The 25,456-nt window shown below is 36.2% G+C and overlaps 2 protein-coding genes across 3 annotated transcripts; one reads left to right on the top strand and one right to left on the bottom strand.

Moving 5' to 3' along the window:
• The first annotated feature begins 1,836 nt into the window (after positions 1–1,836).
• gtpbp3 (GTP binding protein 3, mitochondrial) lies at positions 1,837–20,060 on the top strand. 2 transcript variants are annotated; one of them, XM_084100786.1, is made up of 9 exons: positions 1,837–2,007; positions 2,095–2,336; positions 4,220–4,306; positions 4,649–4,851; positions 8,669–8,741; positions 9,317–9,460; positions 15,358–15,523; positions 17,039–17,338; positions 17,894–20,060. In XM_084100786.1, exons 1-9 carry the CDS (start codon positions 1,949–1,951, stop codon positions 18,123–18,125), a joined length of 1,506 nt encoding a protein of 501 aa, XP_083956912.1. In that variant the 5' UTR covers positions 1,837–1,948; the 3' UTR covers positions 18,126–20,060. The 2 variants fall into 2 exon arrangements, with proteins under 2 accessions (XP_083956912.1, XP_083956913.1); XM_084100787.1 differs by having other exon boundaries at positions 17,871–18,150.
• Positions 20,061–20,296: 236 nt separating this feature from the next.
• plvapb (plasmalemma vesicle associated protein b) lies at positions 20,297–24,004 on the bottom strand. The gene is made up of 5 exons (XM_084100788.1): positions 23,323–24,004; positions 22,786–22,870; positions 22,016–22,704; positions 21,856–21,912; positions 20,297–20,833 (listed from the first exon to the last, which is right to left on the bottom strand). Exons 1-4 carry the CDS (start codon positions 23,707–23,709, stop codon positions 21,865–21,867), a joined length of 1,209 nt encoding a protein of 402 aa, XP_083956914.1. The 5' UTR covers positions 23,710–24,004; the 3' UTR covers positions 20,297–20,833; positions 21,856–21,864.
• Positions 24,005–25,456: the final 1,452 nt, after the last annotated feature.

The following is a 25,456-nucleotide window of genomic DNA, read 5'->3' as shown; positions in this document are numbered from 1 at the left end:
GTAGCCTAAGTGAGAACAAATCATAATATATATATTTTTTAACTTAAATGCAGTAAATTGTGAAAATGAACACCAAGTTTTTTTTGTGTTTACATTAATGTTTATGGGAACATACATGTAATTCGCTTTTAAATAGTCCAATTTAATATTACATAGTCTCTCAGTTAATATTATCTCATTAAAATGCTTTATAAAATAATAGCAAATGCTACTAAAATAAAATAGCAATAGCAAGTGTCAACCTGCTAAAGTATTTAAGTAATTTACAGTAAAACTGCTCTTAATTACATCCTTGCTTATAATAACTTAATTCTTGCATGAATGTTCATAACAATGATTAAAATAGTGCAGTCACATTTTTCCCTCTGTATTTCTGTGGGACTAAAATGAGACAGCCTGTCCGAAAGGATGAAGCAGGGTATTATTTATTAATTAATGCAAAAAATATCTTTCCAGCTGAATATTTCAGTATGAAGGTGATCTATTTTACCTCTCTTTGAACAAAAGAGCATAAGGCATATATCAGTTTCTCCAGACTCAAGATCTACTGTCCAAATATATAACTGGGATTTATATTATATTAACATTGACCAGTTTTAGTTTTTTTTTAAATGCAGTTCTGCATTTTTTTTTATAATGTAAGATATTCAAAAAAGTAAATGATAATAAAACACACGTGATCCAAGTATTATCTGTAAACTTCACACCACATTTTCAAATGATCTCATTAACACAGTTGATTCGGGTTGTACTAAATGATACTCTGAATAATCAAGCACATATATTCATATATTCAGTATAGTTCCAGTTAGTCTCAGCAATGTCTTTGAGTGTGGCATATTTAATCTAAAACACACGTGATCCAAGTATTATCTGTAAACTTCACACCACATTTTCAAATGATCTCATTAACACAGTTGATTCGGGTTGTACTAAATGATACTCTGAATAATCAAGTGTATAGAATGTAAAAAAAGAAGGTGTTAAAGATTTGATCATCAGATGAAATATAACCAGAGGTTTCTAGACTAGTCTTCCCTTATTGCTTTCGAAAGCAATCCTCACCTGACATTAAACCAAGCAATAACCATTTTTTTGCTAGCTCATTACTTAAACATGCACTCTTCACAACCTCCACCACAAAAAAAAAAAAAAAAAAAAGAGAAATTATATCAAATAAAGCTAGAAGGTAAACACTGTGGAAGCTGCATTTTTGGTTGTTTGAACTATATTGTACAGTATATGTTTTTTAAATATCCAAATTTGCTGTTCATTGAAATAGTTCTGCTATTTGACAAATTTATTTTAAAGTTTACAAATATTACGTGCTGTCTCTCAACTAATACAAGTCTTGAATGTAGTCTTAAAACTATACGTATAATAATTGGAATTAGAAAATGTTGCATTAAATAAATCACACATTTTTAAGACCCTGGTAACAGTATGGCAGCATCAACAGTCTACTATACTTCTCGTTTTCTGTTCAATAAAACATAGGCTAAGAGTGAACTATTCATGAGTCAACTATTCTTTTAATAACACGTTATAAAACTACATTAAGGCTAATCAAATCAACAAAATGTTGATAAATATAATTTCAGATTAAATATGCCACACTCAAAGACATTGTTGAGACTAACTGGAACTATACTGAATATATGATAAGTGAATTTAACAATTCAATAGATATATGAGTAGTTAAATAGATCCTGTGAGTGTCACACGGAGAGAATTGTAGGGCGCACAAGGGGAGAGACTTTTATTTGATTGACAGTGAAGCTGGCGAATGGCAAGCATCTTTGCTCGCACGTATAACGACACGGACCAATGAAATTTGCCTGAACAAGATCAGTATCTAACCGCCAGGAAAAAATGCTCACGTGGAGCGACATGGTAAACAACAATGTTTAATTTAGGCAGGTCATTGTTACACTAAACGTTTCAGGTCATGAACATGCACTTTATCAGCGGTTGGAGAAGAAGTGCCGCTGTCATAACTGCTATAAGGTCTCTTGCATCTGCTCACAACCCATTCAGGGTTTCTACTACTTAGTTTAATACGCACAGTAAACATGACTGGTTTGTGTTTGGCAGATCTCTTTCAGTGAAGAGGCTCTTGTGTTCTGTCGGGTCGGAGGATGACACTATCTTCGCCGTGTCGTCGGGTCAGGGCAGGTGTGGGGTGGCGGTGGTCCGGGTCAGTGGTCCGGCATCAGCACACGCTGTCCGCAGTCTGACCCGAGGTTTCCCCGCAGCTCGGGTCGCCAGCCTCCGCAGCATCACTCACCCGCAGACCAGAGAGCTGCTGGACCGCGGCCTGGTCCTGTGGTTTCCAGGTCTGATGACCAGTTTAAAACGCAGAATAGCCTGTTTTTTTTTTCACATGATCTTGCTAATACCCTCAGTCTAATATATGGGTGATTCTTCCTTTAATGGGATCTTAGGATGGCTGTAAAGAAAACAAAAAAGCCATTCTAGTCTTAAAGAGTTCTAGTCCAAAAATAAAAATTCTTTCATTACTCACCTTCATGTCGTTCCAAACCCGTAAGACTTCCAGTCATCTTCAGATCACAAATGAAGATCTTTTTGATGGAATCTGAAAGCTTTCTGTCCCTCCCATTGACAGCTACGCAACTACCACTTTGATGCTTCAAAAAGTTCATAAAGAGATCGTAAAACTAATCCATATGAATTGAACTGTTTAGTCCAAATTTTCTGAAGAGACTCCATCTCTTTATATGATGAACAGATTAAATTTAGCCTTTTATTCCCATATAGACATTCATTAACGCACACATCAGTGCGTAAAGCAGGTTTGGTTGAGCTTCTGTTTATGTTCGTTGACCAATGTTTATATGTGAATAAAAGACTAAATTCAATCTGTTCATCATATAAAGCAATCTTTATCTCTTTAAGGAATCTGAATCTCTTCAGAAAATTTCAGAAAATTAGTTTAACGATCTCTTTATGAACTTTTTCAAGCATCAAATCAAAGTGGTAGTTGCGTAGCTGTCTATGGAGGGACAGAAAACTCAGATTTTATCAAAAATATCTTCATTTGTGTTCTGAAGATGAACGAAAGTCTTATTGATTTGGAACGACGTGAGGATGAGTAATTAATGACAGAATTTATCATTTTTGGTGAACTATCCCTTTAAAGGAACGACTTCAATAGCTTAAATTTTTTTAGTGTGCATATTTTAATACATTTTCCTTATTTCTAAGCATTGAAATGTTTGAATTTGCCATAATTTAATTTAGAGTCCCTACTCAGACTTTATAACTTACCAGGACAGCAGAGTGACATTTGTACAGAAAAATCAGTTATTTTAATATTTATGCGTTATGATCTGTAAGCAGCTTTATTAGGTGTTAATTTAATTCATATTAAAAATGGTAATTTAGAAAAAAAATCCATTCACATTTAAAAAACATACAACAATCAATAATACTAAAAAATACAATAGAATTTTTTTAATAATCTTTAAAATCTGGACTGGTCCAAGTTTTATTCAACTTTTTCTATAAAAACTCACACCTCATTTAAAATCCACACCCTCATACTTTATGCCAAAATTCATTTGTAGGTAGATTTATTATAGGGCGTGTGATAAATGTGTTTAATGTTGTTGAAACATAGATTAAAGAAGTTTAAAGACTGCACTTATTGAAAAGTCTCCTTACTGAATAATACATTATGTATGAAAATTTAGAGTTTTATGAAACCTACACTACCATTCAATTGTTTGTGGTTTATTTTCTATTTTTATTTTAAAATGTAATTTATTCCTGTGGTCAAAGCTGAATTTTCAGCATCTTTACTCCAGTCTTCAGTGTCACATGATCCTTCAGAAATCATTCTAATATGATGATTTGCTGCTCAAGAAACATTTCTGATTGTAGGAAGCAATTGTTGTGCTGCTTAAATATTTATGTGGAAACAGTAATATAATTTTTTTCAGGATTCTTTGATGATTAGAAAGTTCAAAAGCACAGCAGTTAATCGAGACAGAAAATATTTTCTAACATTATACGTCTTTACTGTCACTTTTGATCAATTTAATGCATCCTTGCTGAATAAAGGTATTCATTTATTTAAAACAACAACAACAACCCTAAAACCACTAAACGGTAGAATATATTAAATTTACTGTTGCTACAATATATAAATTGGGTATTATTCCTACCAAGACATATTTCACTCTTTTTGCTCTTTCAGGTCCTGGTAGTTTCACGGGAGAGGACAGTGCAGAGTTTCACATTCACGGGGGTCCAGCTGTCATTAGTGGAGTCTTACAGGCGCTTGGTATGTTTAAGAAAGATCAATCATTATTGTCCCACAATTGTTCTGGATAATCCTTCATAAATATATATTTTTTTAATGATTTGAAATGTATGTATCGTGCAGATGACAGCTAGTTGTCGAGTCACTATTTTAACACTAGATGGCAGCATCTGTTTTGTATCTAGCTTTTTATTTCTGATGTATTTACTCATAAAATTGTCATTTCATGCAAAATAGCACTTGATGTACTCATAGCCTTTATCTTAATTGTAACTTAAATGTCTTTAAGTAGTGCTGTGGAAGAGGCTGCATTCTAAAGTTCATTTTATTTTAAAGATGTCTTGTTTTGTGTGTGTGTTTCAGGGAGTTTGCCAGGGCTGCGGCCTGCAGAGGCGGGTGAGTTTACCCGACGGGCGTTCTGTGCTGGAAAGTTGGACCTTACTGAAGTAGAGGGTCTAGGTGACCTGATCCATGCGGAGACAGAAGCACAGAGGCGACAGGCTCTCCGACAGATGGCGGGAGACCTGGGCCGCATTTACCAAGACTGGAGAGTTCGGCTTAAACGAGTAAGAAAAGGATTCATCAGGGTATAACTTATATTTTGAGAACTTTATTATGTCCCCATATTTTATGTCATCTGACCCCCAAATTAACATAGTTCTCCACAGGCCAAAATGGCACCTTTGTGCAAAAATATTGCCACAACATCCTAAATAGCTTTAACATGTTTATCAGTAAGAGGACAGGAAATTCCGGACAGATGCTATATACATGCATAATGTGGGAACTGTTTAGTGGTGTACGTGTTTGATGGTTTCCTAATGGTTAGGAAACAGTGCTACAAACAAAAACTTCTGGGTTTTGTGAGCAGAACACTTAAAATTGCTCCAGGGGAACTGTCCCTGACTTCCTGCATTTAGTGCACTGTATAACGCTTTATACTTAAAAAAATTAAAATACTGGGTTTCTGTGAGTCTTAAAAAGTCTTAATTTACCCTTACACAAATTACAGCCTTAAAAGTTCCCAAATCAGAGCAGAAAGTCTTAGATTCGTAAATTCATGCATTGCAAAAAATGTATATCTTCCTCAGTATATCTGTCCTGTTTTCCAATACAAATATCTAAACAACTTTAAATCAAGATACATTTACTTGAGATGCACATGTAAAAGGAAGTCTTGGAAAAACTGAACAAAATCAATTGATCAATTTTACAGTAAACAAGACTGTCATTTTGTATCTCCAGTAAATGCATCTTGATTTAAGAATACAAGACAAGAAAGAGGAAGAACATCACTTTTTTTTTGCAGTGCGTTCAGAAAATACAGTTAAAGATATTCTATATCTTCATATTCATATTCTAGTGGTTGGGAGCAGAGGAATCAAGCAACTTTTTTTTCTGTAAAATGAATTAAAAAGTAATGATATCTGTTGAAAGTTGTATTTTCGAACTTCTTCTGAACTTTCTCTTCAATAGATTACTTAAAATTTCTTTACTTGGTCTTAAAAAGGTCTTAAATTTACCTTTATAAAACCTGCAGAATCCCTGAAAATAAGTTGGATGTACACTACTGTTCAAAAGTTTGGGGTCAGTAAGATTATTTTTTTAATTAATGCTTTTATTCAGCAAAGGTGTATTAAATTGATCAAAATTCAATTTCAAATAAATGCTGTTCTTTTGAATTTTATTTATAAAAGAATCCTGAAAAAATGCATCATGGTTTCCACAAAAATATTAAGTAGCACAACTGTTTTCAACCTTTGATAATAATCAGAAATGTTTCTTGAGAAGCAAATCATCATATTAGAATGATTTCTGAAGGATCATGTGACACTGAAGACTGGAGTAATGATGCTGAAAATTAATCACTGGAATAAATTACATTTTAAAATATATTAAAACAGTTATTTTAAAATGTTACAGTATTATTGTTTTTCCTGTAATTTGGATCAAATAACTGACTTACATTGAAGGAGGGAACCAAGTCATATCTACAGAACAGAATATCAGAGAACTATATCAGTTCCACCCCATTTTTATAGCATCAAATAACCAACTAAAACCAAACTTATTGAAAAACAAACACTTGAACATCAGCATGATAAGAACTCTCCAAAATGACACAAACCATCTTCGGAAAGTAATTATTTGAAGAGTCATTTTTTGTAACTTGTAGTTTTTTAATCTGGCTCGCATCCCATTCGATTACATGGAGAGGGTGGGGTTTGTGACCTATACTGGAGCCAGCCACAAGGGGGCGATCAAAATGTTTTGGCTTCACTTTTCAGGACGTGTGCGGCACACTTGACTTGGACCAATAAGCAACCATCCAAAACACCTTAGCAACTGTATAGCAACATGCTAACAAACAATGAGAAAACTTTCACAACCGTGTTGCAACTCCTTGACCACCACAGTATGGAATCCGTGAGGAGCAAAGCACTCAGTTTTCTCATTCTTCACCTCATATTTGCAATGCATGAAATAAATGCAGTTTGATTGATAGATTTGTATTAAGAAAAGTCCTTTTTTCCCTTTAGTGTGAGGAAAAGAGGCAGAGTTGGCTGTTGTACATGATTTATAAGGCAATAGAACACTTGCAAGTGTGTTTTTATGAGAGGTTATTCTTTTTTTATTTAAGGTCTTTTAAATAATTACAGAATGTAGTACTTGATTGGGAAGTGTTGTCACTCTGTCACGGTTGGTGTCCATCTATTGTTTGTGTGTAAGAGTGTGCTGATTGCAGACAGGACATCCTGAGCAGGGTGTGTGCCAAGCCGTCAGATACCTCAGGACCCAGTGTGATGTTGGCTAATGGTTTGTGTGAAGACTCCTGGAAGGAGCTTTTTGGTCACAAGCACTTCATTTCAAGGTCTTTTTTCCCCTTATTTAATTGGGGAAATAAACATAGTTTTGGGATTTTTAAAAATGTAAAAGAAAGAAAAGTTGTGTTGTAAAAATGAATAGGAAATTCTTAAAATTCTGCAATATTTCTACACCAGTAATCATACAAGCAAATTTGTGTCAGATGTTCTTGTTTCCATTGAAGCACAATATGCTCTTTGGATCATTCTCAAAGTATGCTGGATAACATGATCATCATGTTTTGAATTTGTGGAGCTCATGCAGCTGCTGTTATTAAAACAAAACAGTGACATATTAAATACTAAGATGTTCTGATAATCATGGTAGTTTGTCAGACTTTTCACTTAAATTATGCTGAAAATGTCTTTTATGAAACAATTAGTTCTCGTCCTCAAATTTGATTGGCTGAGCTTCTTTCCAATCTTTCCATTTTGTTTTCTGAATCTTTCACTCAACCAGTTCAAGGAAAAAGAGGAAAAAGAAACTGGGAATACAATATAATGTCTGGAATTTAGAATAGTGTTCAAAACCTTGAGGTCAGTAAGATTAACATTTTTTATTTTTAAAAATGTAAAAAATAGCTTTTTTAAATATTCTTATGTTTTCCAAGGCTGCATTTATTTGATCAAAAATAGTAAAAAGTAAAAATAGTAATATTGTGTAATATTATTACGATTTAAAAGAAACGTTTTTTTTTTATTTCATATATTTTAAAATGTAATTTATTCCAATGATGGCAAAGCTGAATTTTCAGCATCATGTCTCCAGTGTCACATGATCCTTTTCACTTTATTTTGATGGTCCCTTTAACACATTCTGTTGACTATAAGTAACGCTGCACCTACATGTCTACTAACTCTCATTAGAGTGTTAGTTAAGTATTAATAGACTGGTAGGGTTAGGGTTGGATTAAGTTGACATGTAGTTGCAAAATTACTTATAGTCAGTATAATATCTGTTGGAGGACCATCACAATAAAGTGTTTGCAGATATTAAGCAGACAGTCTACTAATACTCCAATGAAAGTTAGTTGACATAGTTGCAAAGTTATAGTCAACAGCATGTTCAAAAGGGACCATCAAAATAAAGTGTTACCAAACATTCTAATATGCTGATTTGATGCTTAAGAAACATTTTGTCTTATCAATGTTGAAAACAGTATGTGCTGCTTAATATTTGTGTGTAAACCGTTTTCTTTGATTAGTTCAAGTTAGATATTTCAAAAGAACAGCAAATTTGAAATTTTGTTACAATAAATGTCTCTTTTGATCAAACTGATGCATCCTTGCTGAAAACAAAAATTGATTTCTTTACAAAATCACAAAATTAAAACAAATTAAAAAAAGAAAAAATCTTACTGACCCCAAACTTTTGAATGGTAGTGTAAGTTACTCAAAATCAACTTTGCCAAATATCTAGCTAGTTTACTGAACTGTTGCCCTAGCATTTGTGAACCTCTAAACTACATTCTGTGGAGTTATGACTCAGTTGTTGTACGTGATTGTGTTTTCAATCTAGTGCTTGGCGCACGTGGAGGCATTCATCGACTTCAGTGAGGATGAACTCATAGAGGACGGAATCTTAAATGACGGTACGTCTCCTCAAATGGATTGGTAAAAACACTGATTCATTTCCAGGATGTTTTGTGAGAGTTTCCTGTTAGTATTGACCTCAGAGAAACCACAGCAGCTGTTGAGAAAGAATCAAAATCATTGAATGTTGCATTGAGAGGCCATATAGAGACATAGTCGTAGTGCCTGAAGAATACTGCATGTACAGTTATTACCCTGTCATCATTTGTCCAACGTTACTCGATGTTTAAGTGTTATATCTATATTTCTCTGGAGAATTGAGGGATTCTTTGTGCGTCAAGGAACAAACCTGTCACAGACCATCTCCTTCCTCTGAGAGTTACAGATGGGCTGTAAAGCCACTGATAGAGGTCATGAAAAATATCCTTTCCCCTCCACTGACACACTTCTAGTGTGCAAAAGCTCTGTGAATTTGTACATGATCAGTATAAATTATGTTTTATCCATGTCCTTTAAAGTTAAAGCCCTTATGTTATTTTAAACATTGCATTTCAGTTTACAAAATGTAATATTACAACATCAGTTTGATAAATTAGTTAGAGATGTTTGATGTTGAGTGTTTTGTCTGCTGCAGTGGACACAGCTGTTCGGCAGCTGCAGACCGATATGGAAAACCACCTTTCAGATCAGCGGAGAGGAGAGCGCCTGCGCAGCGGTGTTCAGGTGGTCATCGCTGGAAGCACCAACGCGGGCAAGAGCAGCCTGCTCAACATGCTCAGTAAGATCCAAAACACGCTGGCCATAATTATTGGCACCCTGTTATTAAATACTTTTTGCAACCTCCTTTTGCCAAGATAACAGATCTGAGTCTTCTCCTATAATGCCTGATGAGTTTGGAGAACAACTGACCAGAGATCAGAGACCATTCCTCCATACAGAATCTCTCCAGGTCATTCAGATTCCCAAGTTCATGTTGGGGCTTCTTCTGTTCAGTTCAGCCCACTCATTTTCTATAGCGTTCAGTTTAGGGGACTGGGACGGTCATGGCAGAAGCTTCATTTTGTGCTCAGTTACCCATTTTTGTGTTGATTTTGATGTTTGTTTTGGACCGTTGTCCTGATGGAAGATCCAACCACGGCCCATTATAAGATTTCTGGCAGAGGCAGTCAGGTTTTGATTTTTTATCTGTTGGTATTTGCTAGAATCCATAATACCATGTATCTGAACAAGATGTCCAGGACCTCCAGCAAAAAAATAGGCCCACAACATATACAGTGCTATGCATAAGTTTAGACACCCATGCTAAAGTTGACTAAAAAGAGGAATAAAAAATCATCTTTTGGAAATTGAACTTAATGCCTTAATTAAAAAAAATAGGAAAAATCCAACCTTTAAGGACACCAATTTTCTTTGTGAATGAATAATGTATCGTAAATAAATAAATGTTCTTCCTTAAAATACATAAGTGCATAAGTCTGGACACCCCTATGTTAAATTCCCATAGAGGCAGGCAGATTTTTATTTTTAAAGGCCAGTTACTTCATGGATCCAGGACCCAAACTAGTATGATCAACTAGAAGTTAGTTAGGGGTAATCAGTCGTACTGTTCGGTGTCAAATTAGACCAATCTACGTTTTTATGTTACTGACTTTAAAAAGTTATTAACAGTTTTAAAGAATAAAATTGGATGACTAACTTGTAAGACTAGTCTTAACAGTTTATGCAACTGGCCAGAGGATACTATGCATCCTGCCTTTGGAATTAAAATAGCCCCACATCATCACATAGCCTTCACCATACCTAGAGATTGGCATGGTTTTATTTCAGTTAGCCTAATAGCTGGTTTGATTTGCATTGAGAGATGATCTTATGGAAAGCACTCCATGCCAATCTCTAGGTGCAGTATATTTAACCGTAGGCATGGGGTACTTTTTATCCCTGTTTGCACCAAACACATCTAGTGGGTTTTCTGCCAAAAAGTAATTTTTTTGTTTCATCTGACCATCGAATCCGGTCCCTTTTGGCTTTCTGACCCCCAAGACTCAAGTAATCTCTGCAGTTCTCCATCTGTGATCCTTGGAGAGTCTTTGGCCACTCAAACTTTCCTCCTCACCGTCCATTAAGACAATATATTATAGACACATGTCCTCTTCCTGGCAGATTCGTAACATCTTTAGTTGATTATAACTTCTTAATTATTGCCCTGATGGTCAAAATGGGGATTTTCAATTCTTTAGCTATTTTCTTACAGCCACTTTCTATTTTGTGATGCTCAACAATCTTTTGATGCACATCAGAACTGTATTATTTGGTTTTACTCATTGTGATGGATGATAAAAGAAATTTGGCCTTTGTGTTTCCTCATATTTAAACTCCTGTGAAACAAGAAGTCATAGCTGGACAATTTCATGTTCCTAGTCACCCTGGTGTGCTAAATAAAGGTAAATATTAATGGGAATATACTTCAGAGATATTTTACTCATAAACAATTCTAGGGGTGCCAATAATTGTGGCCGACGTGTTTTGGAGAAAAACATTTATTTCATAATGTGATTTACCCCCCACTTTCAATTCTTTTCAATGAAAGGTTAGATTTTTGCAAATTTTTGGAATGAAAGATCAAAAGGATAAACGATGCAGGATTATTTTTTTACAACCATTTTTGATCATATTTACCAGGGGTGCCATTCATTCTGACCAGCACTGTGTATATATATATATATATATATATATATATATATAGAAAGAGAGAGAGAGAGATTTTTTCCCCAACATTGTACATTAATACTAAAAACATCCAAAATTCGAAAGAACACCTTAACATATAAACATATAATTAATCTTTGTTACAGCTACAAAAGTGATTTTTTCTTTGTATTTTGTTGTTTGATTAACATTAATGACATAGTCAGCTGCAGGAACATTAGGCTGCTGTTACTTTAAGACCGAATGCACTGATCCAATATAATGATACGCATTCATTTTCTTTTGCAATTGTTTATGTTCACGTAAACCACAAGCGACTGTGTTTATGAGGAGGATACTCGCCTAGATGGGCATTTTGACATCATTTTACGTGTATGTGTACGTTCAAGCACAAATAGAGGCGGAAGAGAGAAGCTGAATTCGGTGTTTGCGCGCTGGCTGTGCTGCAGTGCAAAAACAGTGCGTGAGTTCCAAATTGAGCTCTATTTCACGTCTTCTTGCACTCAAATGGCTTTAAATCGCTTGAATGTTTAAACGGAATGGTTAAACTTAGCAATTAATCTAAGAATCACATGCGTTTCGAACCGTGGTGCCTGGTCAGTATGGATCAACTACGATTCCTATACTAGGCATTCAATGCTAAAACGATATATTGTGCAGCCCTAATATGTATATATTTTAATCCAGTGATTAAAGCACACTGTTTATCTTTGTTGCAAGTGAAACCACATTTAATCTAGGTTGCATTTCCTTTTACCTCACATAGTTTTGTTCAGGGTTTTTAATGTTATGTTATCCCCTATGTTTTAGCTACCTGACTATGCTAGCTTCTACCAACACGACAGATGAGTTAGTGCTGAAGGTGTTTATTTAATGTACAGCCTTTTATGTTACAAAAAAGGATATTAAAAGTCTTTTCTCCTCCCTAAAGCCTTTTTGTTTGCTTAAAAACTATGCACCATTATATAATTAGTTGCATTTTTTAGTTGGCATCACAGGAATCAATTACATTTTAAAATATATTTAAATGGAGAAAAGTTTTACTGTATTTTTTATCAAACAAATGCAGCCTTGGTGAGCAGCATAAAAGACTTCTTTTAAAAGCGTGAAAAATTCTTACCATCATGTTTTTACTTTAAAATGGTTAAACACATTTTAGGGGCAAAAGTGTCTTATTGTCCTATGACAGAAGGTTATGATTGTGATAAATGCACATATTATCTTTCACACTCATAAAGTGACACCGTACGGCCTTTAATGACGTTTATCTCTGACCTCTGACCTCTCCAGTAGCGGGGGGATGTTTGGATATCACCACACTTCCTGCCCCGAATTACCCCACATTCATCAGGCCTGTTATTGTGTGTTTTGCTGGAACACTGAGCGTCTGGTGCTGTCACTTCCTGAAGAGTGTGAATTTAATTAAGCAATTTGTGAATTCTATTAAAAGCTGAAAGCTTAAAATTTTATGATAATTAAACATCTTAAGTATTTGAAGAATTGAGATTTGCAGTAAACGGCGTAGACGATTTTAAAATAAAAAATGTATGCTGATTTTAAGATTGATACGTTTTATAAACTCTTTAAGGAAGTTCACACAAAGAACGCTTGAGTGAAACTGGCCTCTTCCTTCCAGTAGACATATGGAAATATACCTTAATTCCAGACTAGACCAGAATGGAACAAAATAGAACACGTTTCAGTACAGCAGTGAAACATTTCTTCAAACTTTCATCCGCTCAAAGAAACTGCAAAGCACAGCACTGGTTTATTGTGTTGATTTATCTGCAGTTATTTTGGTTCAGCGCTGAGCAGCAAAAAACAAAAGACAAAAGGACAAAAGTTGCTAAATTTGATTTATTCAAAGGTTATTCAATTCTAGACAGATCATAATTAACATGCCATTCAGAACAAGACAAAAGATCATTGGATAATGAAAACATTCTATGTTACGGTGTAATGCTAATAAATGAAACACTTAAGGTTTGAAACAGCAACTTGTTTCCCAGTTACACTCACCACTGGACTACCATTTGATAGCCAGCTAACATTTTAACTGGTTATCTCTTATGTGGACCATGCACAGACATCAGATTCTTCAGCAGATGATTTAAACCATTTATGACCTTCACATTATTGGGGTACTTTTAATGCAAGCATGCATACATTAAACTTATAAAGTAATATGAGCAAGGGTACTTGCCAAAATTAGACATAAAATATTAATAGCGGTCATTAAATGCAAATATGTGACTATGCTGTATATAAAAATAACTTAATGTTCTGTAAATATGTCACTATAATGTTTACCAGCGAGCTGTATAATAAGCACATTTGTCTTACCTGAGATAAAGAATAGCCATTACTTTGTTCATAGCACACGGTAGAATCTGGATTGGGGTATTGGAGTAACAGTAAAGTTAGGGTCATGGTCATTTTAAAAAAAGAATTTAACGCTGATATTTCTACAAATGTCAGTTTTTAAATTACATGGAGTTGTTTACTATGCAAAATCAGGGTAACAGGGTTGACAAGTCAATGTCTTAAAAGAGAAGATATTTTAAATGTCAAAACAGAATCCACTACCTGAAATGATTTATTTTGACAGAATTCTTTGATTTATAGAATAATCCATTTTTTAAGAGGATTTTATGATGGTAACAGTGTTGATGCATAACAACATATAAAAGGATATAACTTCTGAAGTATTGAGGATGCAACTTAAAGTATTTGTAATAATACCTGTACACATCATTTGTGCTAAACACATGAGTGATACATCAGATTATTGCAGCTTTTTGAGAAGATGTTTGTTATTATGATTACTTATGAATGATCAAATTTAAATATTCATTTGGAGGATGATTAAACAATTGAAAAAAATCCCATAGATTTAAACTAAAAGAGATACTGAGCCATACATTCATTATAGCATAGCTTTTGACCTGGGCAAATAAGCAGCTATTAAACTGACATTTTTATGTGTGTGCCAACAGGAGAGCATGTGTATGACCAATTTTACTTACAAGTCAAGACATTTCAAATCTTACTTGTTAAACCATTTTAGGCTTGGCCCATTTTTTTTTTTTTGCCCAGGAGTGTATATCGGAGTAAAATGGCTTCTCGAACAAGAAAAAATGTTGGACAGGACTTGAAAGCAATTGATTGGATGGTTGTGGTTTGCTATTGCTGTTATGTCATGTAAGTGACGGGTTGTCCCGCCCTCACTCCGGTAAACATCATCAGAGAAGAGAAGAGATGTCGCTGCAAGAGGAGAGAAGTTATTTTAATTATATTAGGCACATAAATAAATACAAATTTCATGATTTCATGATGACTTTAAAGATGAACTGCGATTTATGTGGAATACATTTATAAAAATCAAATATAAAAATTGTGCACATCGACGTTTTATAAATTGTGCATTTTATAAATTGTCGTATGTTCACATTTATGATCATTATACACGTCTTTTTACATTTCTTTATATTTTCTCCCTTAACTTTTGCTTCAAAAGTGGTGAACATTTTGTTTTTGTACAACCCTTACAAATCTTTTTTTTAAGCTCCATTTTTAGGAGATGTCGCCTAGGGTTATCTCATCTAAAAAGTTGCATTATGTTCCTGCACATGCCTCTTATTTGCCTTTCACCGTAACACTGGTCTGTTAGATGTTTCGTTTCCACAGGATATGAACTTTGTGTTGTTTTGTGTACTTGCAATCACCACATTTAAATATAGTTAATCTTGGTTTTCTTTAAGTCTCGTGGACCTCCCTTGGTAATACCATCTGCCCTCCATCCTGAGAAATGAAGGACTTCTGAGAAGTCCTAGAACAAAACGTCTCACGGGGCCCCCCGACATCTCGTGAACTAGTCAATTGTCCTTATAGGTGCAACATGAGCATTGCTGTTCTTTGTTCTCCTTATTATTTTCTGAACTCATTTGAGTTTCTTCTGTCACTGTGCAGCTCAGCGTCCTGCTGCCATAGTGTCTGCCACCGCCGGGACCACCAGAGATGTGGTGGAGGTCCCTCTGGACATCGGGGGCTATCCTGTGCTGCTGAGTGACACAGCAGGGTTACGGGACACCACAGACAGCGTGGAGCAGGAGGGCGTCCGGCGCGCCCGTCAGCGGTATGTATTTTCGGGCACGTGTGGGAAAATCAAGGTAGAATAAACAGGGGGCATTTTTGCGCAAATGATGAATATCACCATCCTAAAAATGGCCTGCAGAGGGGAAATATATTTCAAGTGTTTTTACCACTCATTGTGCCTCGCAAGGGGAAATGATCTGTTTATTCACGGATTTAGATTAAGGTGTGTGGCAAATTTTTCAAGATTGAATAAACATTGGAGATTTTGTAATGCAAACATTGTTTAGTTGCGTAATGTTTGCAGAAAAAAAGAGGCAGTTTAGTTGTAGATCTAGTTATTTTTTAACAAAATATCAGAACAAGTGGCATTTATTTTAAAGCAAGATAGCATAAAAGCACTTTTCAAGCAACGTTACAAAAGAAGTTTCTTAGGCTTAAAGGATACAGCTCCTTTAAGAAATGTATTTCAATTAATCATAAAATGGCCCTGATATGTCACTAGACATTAAGAAAGGGGATACACCGCTCTACAGTAATTTGAAAGTGATTGCAGTACCAGTTTTGGCCACAATCTTACATACAGCTCCTTTAACACAATAGATGGATGTCAAAATTGAACTTGCGGAAAACTGACTAAAAATTAGGGATATATTATCCGTTTAACGGAGCTTTTTTTAAAACCGATATTCACACTTATTTACACTTAGATTTTTACAGCTATTCATTCTCAAATGAGCAATGCATACACTATATCAGTCAAAAGTTTTGAATAATTGTGATTGTTTTTATGTTTTTGAAAGAAGTCTCTTGCTCACAAAGGCTGCATTTATTTGTTCAAAAACACAGTAAAAACAGTAATATTGTGAAATATTATTACAGTTTTAAAAGAACTGTTTTCTATTTGAATATATTTTAAAATGCATTTTTTTTTCCTGTGATCAAAGCTACATTTTCAGGATCATTACTCCAGTCTTCAGTGTCACATGATCCTTCAGAAATCATTCTAATATGATGATGAATTATTCCAAACCTGTAACCGATAGCGTAGAATTGTAGACAAATCCCAAAACAAAAAATAATTGTGATCATTAAGACCATTTAGATCAGAAAACAACATATTAATTATTGTATGTAATCAATAATATATTGCTATATCATGTTTATTCATTTTATTATTGTCAAATTAATGTTTAGTTTTTTAAAACAACAAATTCCGAATTAGAGCCAATTATCAAAAAAAATAAAAAAAATAGAGCAAAAATAAAGTTAATTCTATGAAACATTATAGCATAAATTGTTTGCGAATAGTCCGGAAAACATTAAGTCATCTAAAAGTGGCCAAATCCTGTTTGCCATCCCTGCATATTAGGGCTTTTCCTTTATCACATTTTACCTTTGTTTGTTGTGGTGAATGACTTTACAATATGCTGTGATTTACTAAAGAGATGGCATACACAGGAAGTGGCCACTTTGTTTCTACGAGGTCAAAGGTTGTAAGATGCTGACCAGGCTCAGGAAACAGGCTTAAGAAATGACCTTCCTCTGCTGCCCACAGGGTGGAGCAGGCAGATCTGTCTCTGGTGGTCGTCGACTTGACGCAGGTTCCTTCAGAGCCCCAGCTAGTGCCTGTCTTCCTCAGTGAACACTTGAAGAACATCCTGGAGCACTCATCGCACAAGCAGCAGTGCATCCTGATCCTCAACAAAAGTGACCTCAGCTCCGCGGAGCACAACCGCAGCATCCAGGCTTCCCTCGAGCGGTCAGCTGATGTTCCTGCTGCATGTTTTTTGTCATGCCACACCAGGGATGGCCTGGAGGATCTCCTGACTTTATTACAAAACAGACTAGAGACTCTGTGAGTGGAACTGGTCAACCCAGAAAGCAGTTCTGGTATTATTGAAATATAGATAGATAGATAGATAAAGATAGATATAGATAGATAGATAGATAGAGATAGATAGATAGATACAGATAGATAGATAGATAGATAGATAGATAGATAGATAGATACAGATAGATAAAGATAGATAGATAGATAGATAGATACAGATAGATAAAGATAGATGATAGATACAGATAGATAGATAGATACAGATAGATAGATAGATAGATACAGATAGATACAGATAGATAGATAGATAGATAGATAGATAGATAGATAGATAGATAGATAGATAGATACAGATAGATAAAGATAGATAGATAGATAGATAGATATAGATAGATAGATAGATAGATACAGATAGATAGATACAGATAGATAAAGATAGATAGATAGATACATACAGATAGATACAGATAGATAGATAGATACAGATAGATACAGATAGATAGATAGATAGATAGATACTGTAAATAGCAATCCTAATTATGACACTTTCATCAAGTCTTAGGTCTCTGTGTGTTGAAGGTGTGGTGACCCCCTGATCGGCAGCCCGAGTCTGACTCAGACCCGACACCGGACTCTCCTGCAGAAGAGCGTCGAGGCTTTACATCAGTACCATCAGTACCGGGACGTGGACCTGGTGCTGGCGGCAGAAGGGCTTCGATTGGGCCTCTCCAGTCTGGGCAGGATCACTGGCAGAGTCGGTCCGGAGGAAATTTTAGACACCATTTTCAAAGAATTTTGTATTGGGAAATAGAAGTAGAATAAAACAACAGAAGTGTAAATGGGCCAACAAGAAAGATCATTTTGAGAACCGATTATTTTCTGGGCATGTATGCTTGGGGTCAGTAAGTGTCACGGTGGGTTGCAGGACGGCAGATTAAGAAGAAGAAGATCATTTCCAATACAAAGTTTTAATTACAATCCAGAAGACAGGTAAACAGGCTGAGCAACACACACTTACACATAACGGTGATCGGACAGAGAATGAATGTAAGGGACTAACTTATAGCAAACACAAATGAGGATGATTAACAGAACACAGCTGACACATATTAACTAATAATGAGGAGCGGGAAAACTGAACAAAGGAACACATGATGAACATGAAATCAAGCTAAAAGTCCATGACAAAGAAACTAGGCTGAACATAATGTGACAGTAAGATTTTTTATTAAAAGAAATTAATACTTTTATTCAGCAAGGATGCAATAAATTGATCAAAAGTGATAGTACAAATATCTATGTTTCAAAATATTTCATATTTCAAATGAACGTTTATTCATCAAAGAATCCTAAAATAAATATATTATAGTTTTCATGAAAATATTAAGCCAGCCAACTGTTTTCAACTTTAACTGATAAGTAATATATGATAAGTACTGTTAATAAATACTGATGATAATAAATGTTTCTTGAGCATCAAATCAGCATATTAGAATGATTTCTGAAGGATCATGTGACACTGAAGACTGAAATAATGATGCTGAAAATTCAGCTTTGATCACAGGAATAAATTACATTTTAAAATATATGCAAATAAAAAACACTGTATTAATATTTGACAGTAATACACAATTATTACAAAAGGTGCAAGCATGCACTGATGCTGATGAAGCCAACACACTACATTTCATGTGTTCGTTTGTCCATATAATCTTTAAGCTAATAAGGTTAAGCGTATTATTTGGCTTGCTGTCCGCAGGGGAGGGGCTCGAGGAAGCAGCTTCAGCTCCAGCTTAGATACAGTATTCCCCCCCCCCCCCAGTGGGACTACTAATGCGAGCAAGATGTTGGTGGAGTTGGGGAGGTGGAGGGATGCCAAAACAGCTGATGCCAGAGCAAGGTTTAGATTAGATCGGTCCACTCCTCCCGAAATTACATTTGTGAACTTCACTAAGAGCCGGGGATGAACACTTTTAAACAGGGTGATCAGTGTAAATAATTGTTTGTCTTGTTAGAAGTATGCCATTATCTTATGTAGTTTATGAAGGGCGGTATTTTTTAAACAAAACTAACAATTTAACTGATAAAATGATTAAAAACTTTAGTTTTCAAATCTCCCCAACAAATCAGAAAAGCTATTTCATAGAATGACCCGATCAGTCCAAACAGCCAACATTAGAGCGCACTGTAACCAGATAAATGTGTCATTTATTTTAGTAGGCATAGTTTCAAATCTCGGCTTCTCCAAAAAAAACTATTAGATTTCCTAGCCTTGGCAGGGGGAATTCTTAGTTGTTCTGGTTTCATTATGCAGCTCAAACACTCTGGCGACGTTCTGATGCAGCTGAGCGTTCTCTGTGTTCAACTGTACCAGCTGTGTAGGAAGGAGATGTTCAGAAATGTTCCCCACTGCCCTTTGTTCTCCTGTCAGTCCGACATTCATTTAAATATTTATGTGTGCTTGCTGAACCCTTCACCCTTTGACGACATCAGGGTGCGAGGGTCTGTGCGCAGCACGCTGTACCTTCTGCCTTCCTCTCATTCACGACGCTGTTGTGCTGTTGTTTCTGCTGATTACTGGGGTTAAAAGGGACCCATAAATCTCACCGGACTTTGGTTGGTGGAGAGGCCACCATGTTCATACAAAAATTGCCCTGGAACGTATAGATTCCTTTAGAATTGTGTCATATTGATTTGTGAATGCAAAAAAAAATAGAAAACAAAAAATATATTCTTTCTTGTAACTAATCTTTTGCTCCCTTCCCTTCATATAAAACACACCACACCTAAAAATTACATTACATGGTTTTCCAATCTTTGTTACACAACATTCATAATGACACATATAATGCAAAAGTATATGCAGCTATGTTAGTATCAGCTCATTTAATTAGTGAGATAGAAATAATGCATCATTTCTTAATGTAATGTCATAATTTCCTTTGTTAAAATAATAATAATTTAAAAAAAACGAAATAGGAGTTGATTTTTATGTCATGTCTATTTATTAAAACAGATCAATATATTAACAAGGACATTATTTAGGAAAAACAAACAGTAAGGTCATTGAAACCTGCAAATGGTTGAAACAAGTAATTGCTGAAACACAATTCTTAATGTGTAAATAATATTATATACATCACAGCACATGTGGAGCTTTCACAAGATCAGATTCTCTCAATTTTAACATTAACTAATGCTTTTTTTTATTTTTTTATTTTACTTAATATCAACTGTTGGAAAGGCAGACTTGTATTTACTCACATTTTTATGTCTGCACTACTCTAAACAACTAAATCAGACCCCTAAAGTACTTCATGTCATGTAAGTTCCCAGCCCATAACGCTTAAATACAACTATACAGTGAACTAAACATTACAGTGCATGTACATTTACAGTGATCCACAGTGACAACATTATTTACAAAAGACATCACAGGCTAAAAATCAGGAAACCCCCACACTCAAAAACTCAGAGTCCGGCCTTGAGATTCAGATCAGTCCTTTCTCCACACCCAACCTACGGAAAAAAGGGAAAACAGTTCAATAAAACATTCTGAATGACTCCGCCTGAAATGAGTCATCAACACTAGTTTTTCAAAATCTAAACATGAAAAGGTTTTTAATATTACTTTATATAGCGTAATATTTAATACTTTCAGAATATAAGCCACTATGTGACTTGCAATATAGCACTTCACAAAGTACTGTATGTTTTGTTTTAAATGTTAACAACGTTAAGTCCCTCTGAGCTCTGGAGGTCCTGGGCAAATTTTAAAACGCATTTTTGGAAAGGTTGTTCCAAACAAAATTGAGGCAATCAAGTATACATATGATGTTTCTTGAGAGAAATAATTTTGTCATATCATCACATGATCCTGGGTTTGCAGTTAATTGTGGGGTAATTTTATTATTTCGAAATCCTAAATTGTGTCCCTGTACACTAAGAGACTATGGGCTGAAAATATTCCCTATATTTTTACATTTTCATGTTGCTTCAACAAATTGCCTCACATAGAGTCAGTGTGGCATTTTTACAAGGCTGTATTTAATACAAGTTTTATTTGCCACAACCATCTCAGTAGCTCAGAGGTGTCCAGTCCTGCTCCTGGGTGGCCACTTTCCAGTAGGGTTTTGCTCCAGCCACAATTAAATAGACCTGAACCTGCTAAACAAGGTCACTAGAATCTAAAAAGCAGGGGTCTTAGAGCTAAAATCTGCAGGAAGGTGGCCCTCCAGAAACAGGATTTGACACCACTGTGATTGTCACTTTATTTTGAATCGGAATTACCAGTGACGTATGTCTTTGGGTAGGGAAGGGGTGTCCTATCCTGCTCCTGGAGGGTCACTGTTATGTAAATTTGAGTGTTAAACACATCTGAAACAAGGTCAATGTCTTTGGGGTTACTGGAATCTTCCAGGGCAGGAGTGGCAGGTTGGTTCCTCCAGGAGCAGGATCGGTCACCCTTCAGAGTGGGTCGGGGCCAAGTGAATACTGACTTTCTAATAGAATTCTGCCCATGACGGATGAAGACCACTTACCTTTAGTGGTTAATGGCTCCTACCAGGTGGGAGGGGTTGAACACCAGGAAGTTTGGGCTGCAGAAGCAGTGAAGATTGAGTTAATCATGGTACACTCTACAACATTTAAACATGATCACAATGTTTTAGGCATTGTCATTCATCCCAACATAACTCCTACCTGTTGTACGCAGCCACTTTGCAGAGATATGAGGGTGGCGTCTTTCACAGCGAGCTGGGTGTCTACCAGTTTTTTTTCATCCCTCAGTCTGCTTTGCTCCCTGAGAAGCTGCTCCAGCTGTCTGTCATACTTCTGTTGGGCGTCTTGCAGTTTTTGGCTGCTCTCTGCAGCCTCTTTCTCTTGACCTGTTTTACACTTGTCCAGTTCTGAAGTCAGCTCCGCATTCTGTACTTCCAACAAGCTGCTCTGTTTTTGAATGCTCGAGACCTTCGCTCCCACATTGTTCAGGTAGCTCTGGAATTTGTCCTCCACCTGTCGAGAAAGGCTAGAGCAGTTGGAGCGAATCCTCTCCATCTGTTCTTCCTGTTTCTGGCAGGTGAGGTGAAACGTGACCGAGTTGGTGAAGAAGTTGTCAATTTTAGTTAGGAAGGCACTTGTGACCGTCTGGATGCCTGTGAGGGACTCGGCAAAGTCTTCTTTGCATTTCTTGGTGTAAACATCAAGCTGGGATTTCAAATTCACGTTTTCCTGTCTCAGTTGTATTACCTGAGTATGATGTTGGTTTTTATCCTTCACTGCGTTGTCCAAGTCAGCTTTGAGGTACTCCACTGTCTGGCTGAAGTTGCTCTTAAGGATACCATACAGAACTTTCTGCTGATCCAGAAGAGTATTCAGAGTTTTTACTTCACCTGACAAGAGAAAAGAGAGCCACGTCTACAGGACAGTCCATTTATGAAATTGATTATTCATTGATCAGTTACTGCACTCACCATTCAGATTGTTGTTGATTGGTGGACATGGTAGTGGAGTATTTCGAGTGCTTGAAAGCTTCAGTTTATTGGACTCACAAAGAGCCTGTAAAACAACCAATCAAAATCAAACTTGTAATGATTGTTAGGGTTACGATTACAAGATTAATATACCAAGGGTGTGAAGAGGCAGCTGAAATGAATGAATTTAAAGGTAATCGCAGAAGATTAACCTCATAGTATCTTGGAATTAAAGGAATAGTTCACACAAAAAATAAAACTTCACTCCTCATTTACTCACACTATCGTTCCAAACCTCTATGACTTTCTTTCTTCTGTGGAACACAAATTAAGTCATATTGAAGAATGTCTGTTTTTTGGTCCATTCCTTGAAAGTCAGTAGAATCCAATGTAAAACTAACTAACTAAAAACATTGGAAACATTCTTCAAAACATCATCTTTTGTCAAGTCATACAGCTTTGGAATGACATGAGGATTTTCAGTTTTGGGTGTTACTCGAAGTACGACTCGAAAGTTAAGACAAATAAAGGACTTACAAGTGTCTTCTGGAAGTTTTTGCTAATGAAACTTGTGGTGTTTAAGTCATTTTTCAGCTTTGCTATCTCTTTGTCTGCTGCATCCTTCTCTCCAGTCTTTGCTTTGAGGGCACCGGCGAGGTCAGCTTTGTCTTTTCGGAGTTTGTTGTTGTCTGCGGAGAGCTTGTTAAAGGCCTGCTCCAGCTCTTCTACTCTCTTCTCATCGGCGGTCTTCTCCGGTTGGCCATACACAAGGAAGAGCACCAGACTGGCGATGATGAGGGACTGGATCAGAGACGAGAAGAAGAAAACGATCCTCATGTAGTAGCCGCAGCTTTTCCCCTTCGCCTTGTGGATTTGTTTCGCCTCCAGCCCGAATGTGGCCCGGGAGTAGCTGTTGTTGTACATTTGTGCGGTCCAGTGGTGGGAAAGAGGTTTGTTATGAAAAAGCAATGTTTAAAAGGTTACCAAAATACCCTGCAGTGCTGACACACTCATGTGCAAAGACATGTAAACACTTCTAGCAGGACAAGGGGCGGTAGCTTTGTTTATAAATGCAGAGACACTTCCCGCGCCGTGACTCTTTCCGGGCCTCCACAGGAAAGCTCCAGAGGTTATCGGTACGCTGAACCTATGGAGATCTCCAGAGAGAAACAAACCAGAGCTCCTCCCTTACTTTCCCTCATAAATCACACCCAACCCTGACAAGCAATGCAGACCACCATCAGACTTATCCATAACACTTATTTCATAAGTTCACTGTGGGATTTGGGATTAGATGTTCTTGGCGTCCATCTTGTTATTTCTCAGTATTTAATAACGAGTTAATGAATTTTATATCAAGTGTCATTTTGGAATCGCCCACTTTGGCCAAGAAAAACAATATTCCTCCAAAGGACAAAAGCAGGTCCTTCTATCTCTTCCTGGATCAGATCAGATACATAAACACACATGATCAAAACAACCCATCCGAAACGGTTTCCTGCAGAGCCGCAGAGACTATCAGTGGAGTCGGAGGGACAACAATGGTGACCCGTCATCCTCCTCGCAGGAATGAATAACAAACTCTCCCAGAAGCCCAGGAGGCGGCAGCACGTTTGATCCCGGGCTAGTGATGACGCTCGCAGCTGACAGCCGTGTCTGGGAGAGTGTGAAGAGGGAACATAAAGTAAGTCAGGGGTTTTCCTGCAGGCCATTGTCTCTTTGCCAATCCATCCTCAACGGAAAGTCATTTACAGAGGGTGACTGACTAAAAGTTCTCACAAAATCCCTTACAGATTGCAGGTGAGCTTTAAGACAAAAACAGGAAGCTAAATCTGCAAAAGACAGACAAACACTGATAACATTTGAAAATGAAGACAGATGAGCTGTGGAGATTATTAAACGGTATCAGAGCGAGGGCTCAAGATCTATTCATTACTCCAAGAGTTTGTTTGGTGCTATCAAATATTGAGTTTCATTTAAAAAAAATACTTCACCCAAATGTAAAATTCTGTCAAAGAAAAGTTGAGGATTATAGAGTGTGCCATACAGGTTTGGAACAACACCAGGGGGAGTAAATATTAGGTGAACAAGAAAAAGGAATAATGCCACTCACAGTATTCGTTGGATCACTTGAATCTTAAAAAAAGGGTTCTTTACTGCCATCTATTAGGCTATTCCATGAAGAACCTTTAACATCCATGGAAACTTTCCATTCCCCGAAAGATTTTTAATAGTGGAAAAAAGATTTCTTAGATGATTAAAATGTTATTCACACTGTTATTAAAAAAAAAAGTTCTTCTATGGCTTAATTTCTATAGCCATACATTTTTTTTTTTTTTTTCAAGAATGTCGGCATGTGTTTAAAGACTCTGTCTAAGAATTTAGCATTTTGAATTAGGTTTTCCTCCATCTTTGTTTACAGCTTGGAACAAAATACTTCTCAGAATTTAGGAGGTTGCAAAGTGAAAGAGGTCAATGATTATTAACACAATAACGTGTGACCTGAACACTCTTCCGACTATTATCTGTGCACCTTTAGTGCTGCTCAATAGCAGGATACAAAATTTGTGTGGTCGAAGAATCAAAACAAAGCTATTTCTAAAGAAACCACAAACAATTCCCATTAATAATCCCAAAGGTAAAATATAGCTGCGAGCAGCGATTACGGGCC

The sequence above is a fragment of the Abramis brama genome (assembly GCF_963993115.1).
Source record: "Abramis brama genome assembly, chromosome: 23".
NCBI lineage: Eukaryota > Metazoa > Chordata > Actinopteri > Cypriniformes > Leuciscidae > Abramis > Abramis brama.
The sequence above is the reverse complement of the archived record's forward strand: the minus strand, read 5'-3'. Positions and strand labels throughout refer to the sequence as shown.

Bases quoted from the DNA above. Each gene is read 5' to 3' on its own strand.
- gtpbp3 (XM_084100786.1), top strand. From the start codon at position 1,949: ATGAACATGCACTTTATCAGCGGTTGGAGAAGAAGTGCCGCTGTCATA. The intron at 2,008-2,094 runs GTCTCTTGCATC...TGTGTTTGGCAG, and splicing joins GCTGTCATAACTGCTATAAG to ATCTCTTTCAGTGAAGAGGC. The intron at 8,742-9,316 runs GTACGTCTCCTC...TGTCTGCTGCAG, and splicing joins GGACGGAATCTTAAATGACG to TGGACACAGCTGTTCGGCAG.
- plvapb (XM_084100788.1), bottom strand. From the start codon at position 23,709: ATGTACAACAACAGCTACTCCCGGGCCACATTCGGGCTGGAGGCGAAA. The intron at 22,705-22,785 runs GTGAGTGCAGTA...TTCTCTTGTCAG, and splicing joins AATCAACAACAATCTGAATG to GTGAAGTAAAAACTCTGAAT. The intron at 21,913-22,015 runs GTAGGAGTTATG...CTGCTTCTGCAG, and splicing joins AAAGTGGCTGCGTACAACAG to CCCAAACTTCCTGGTGTTCA.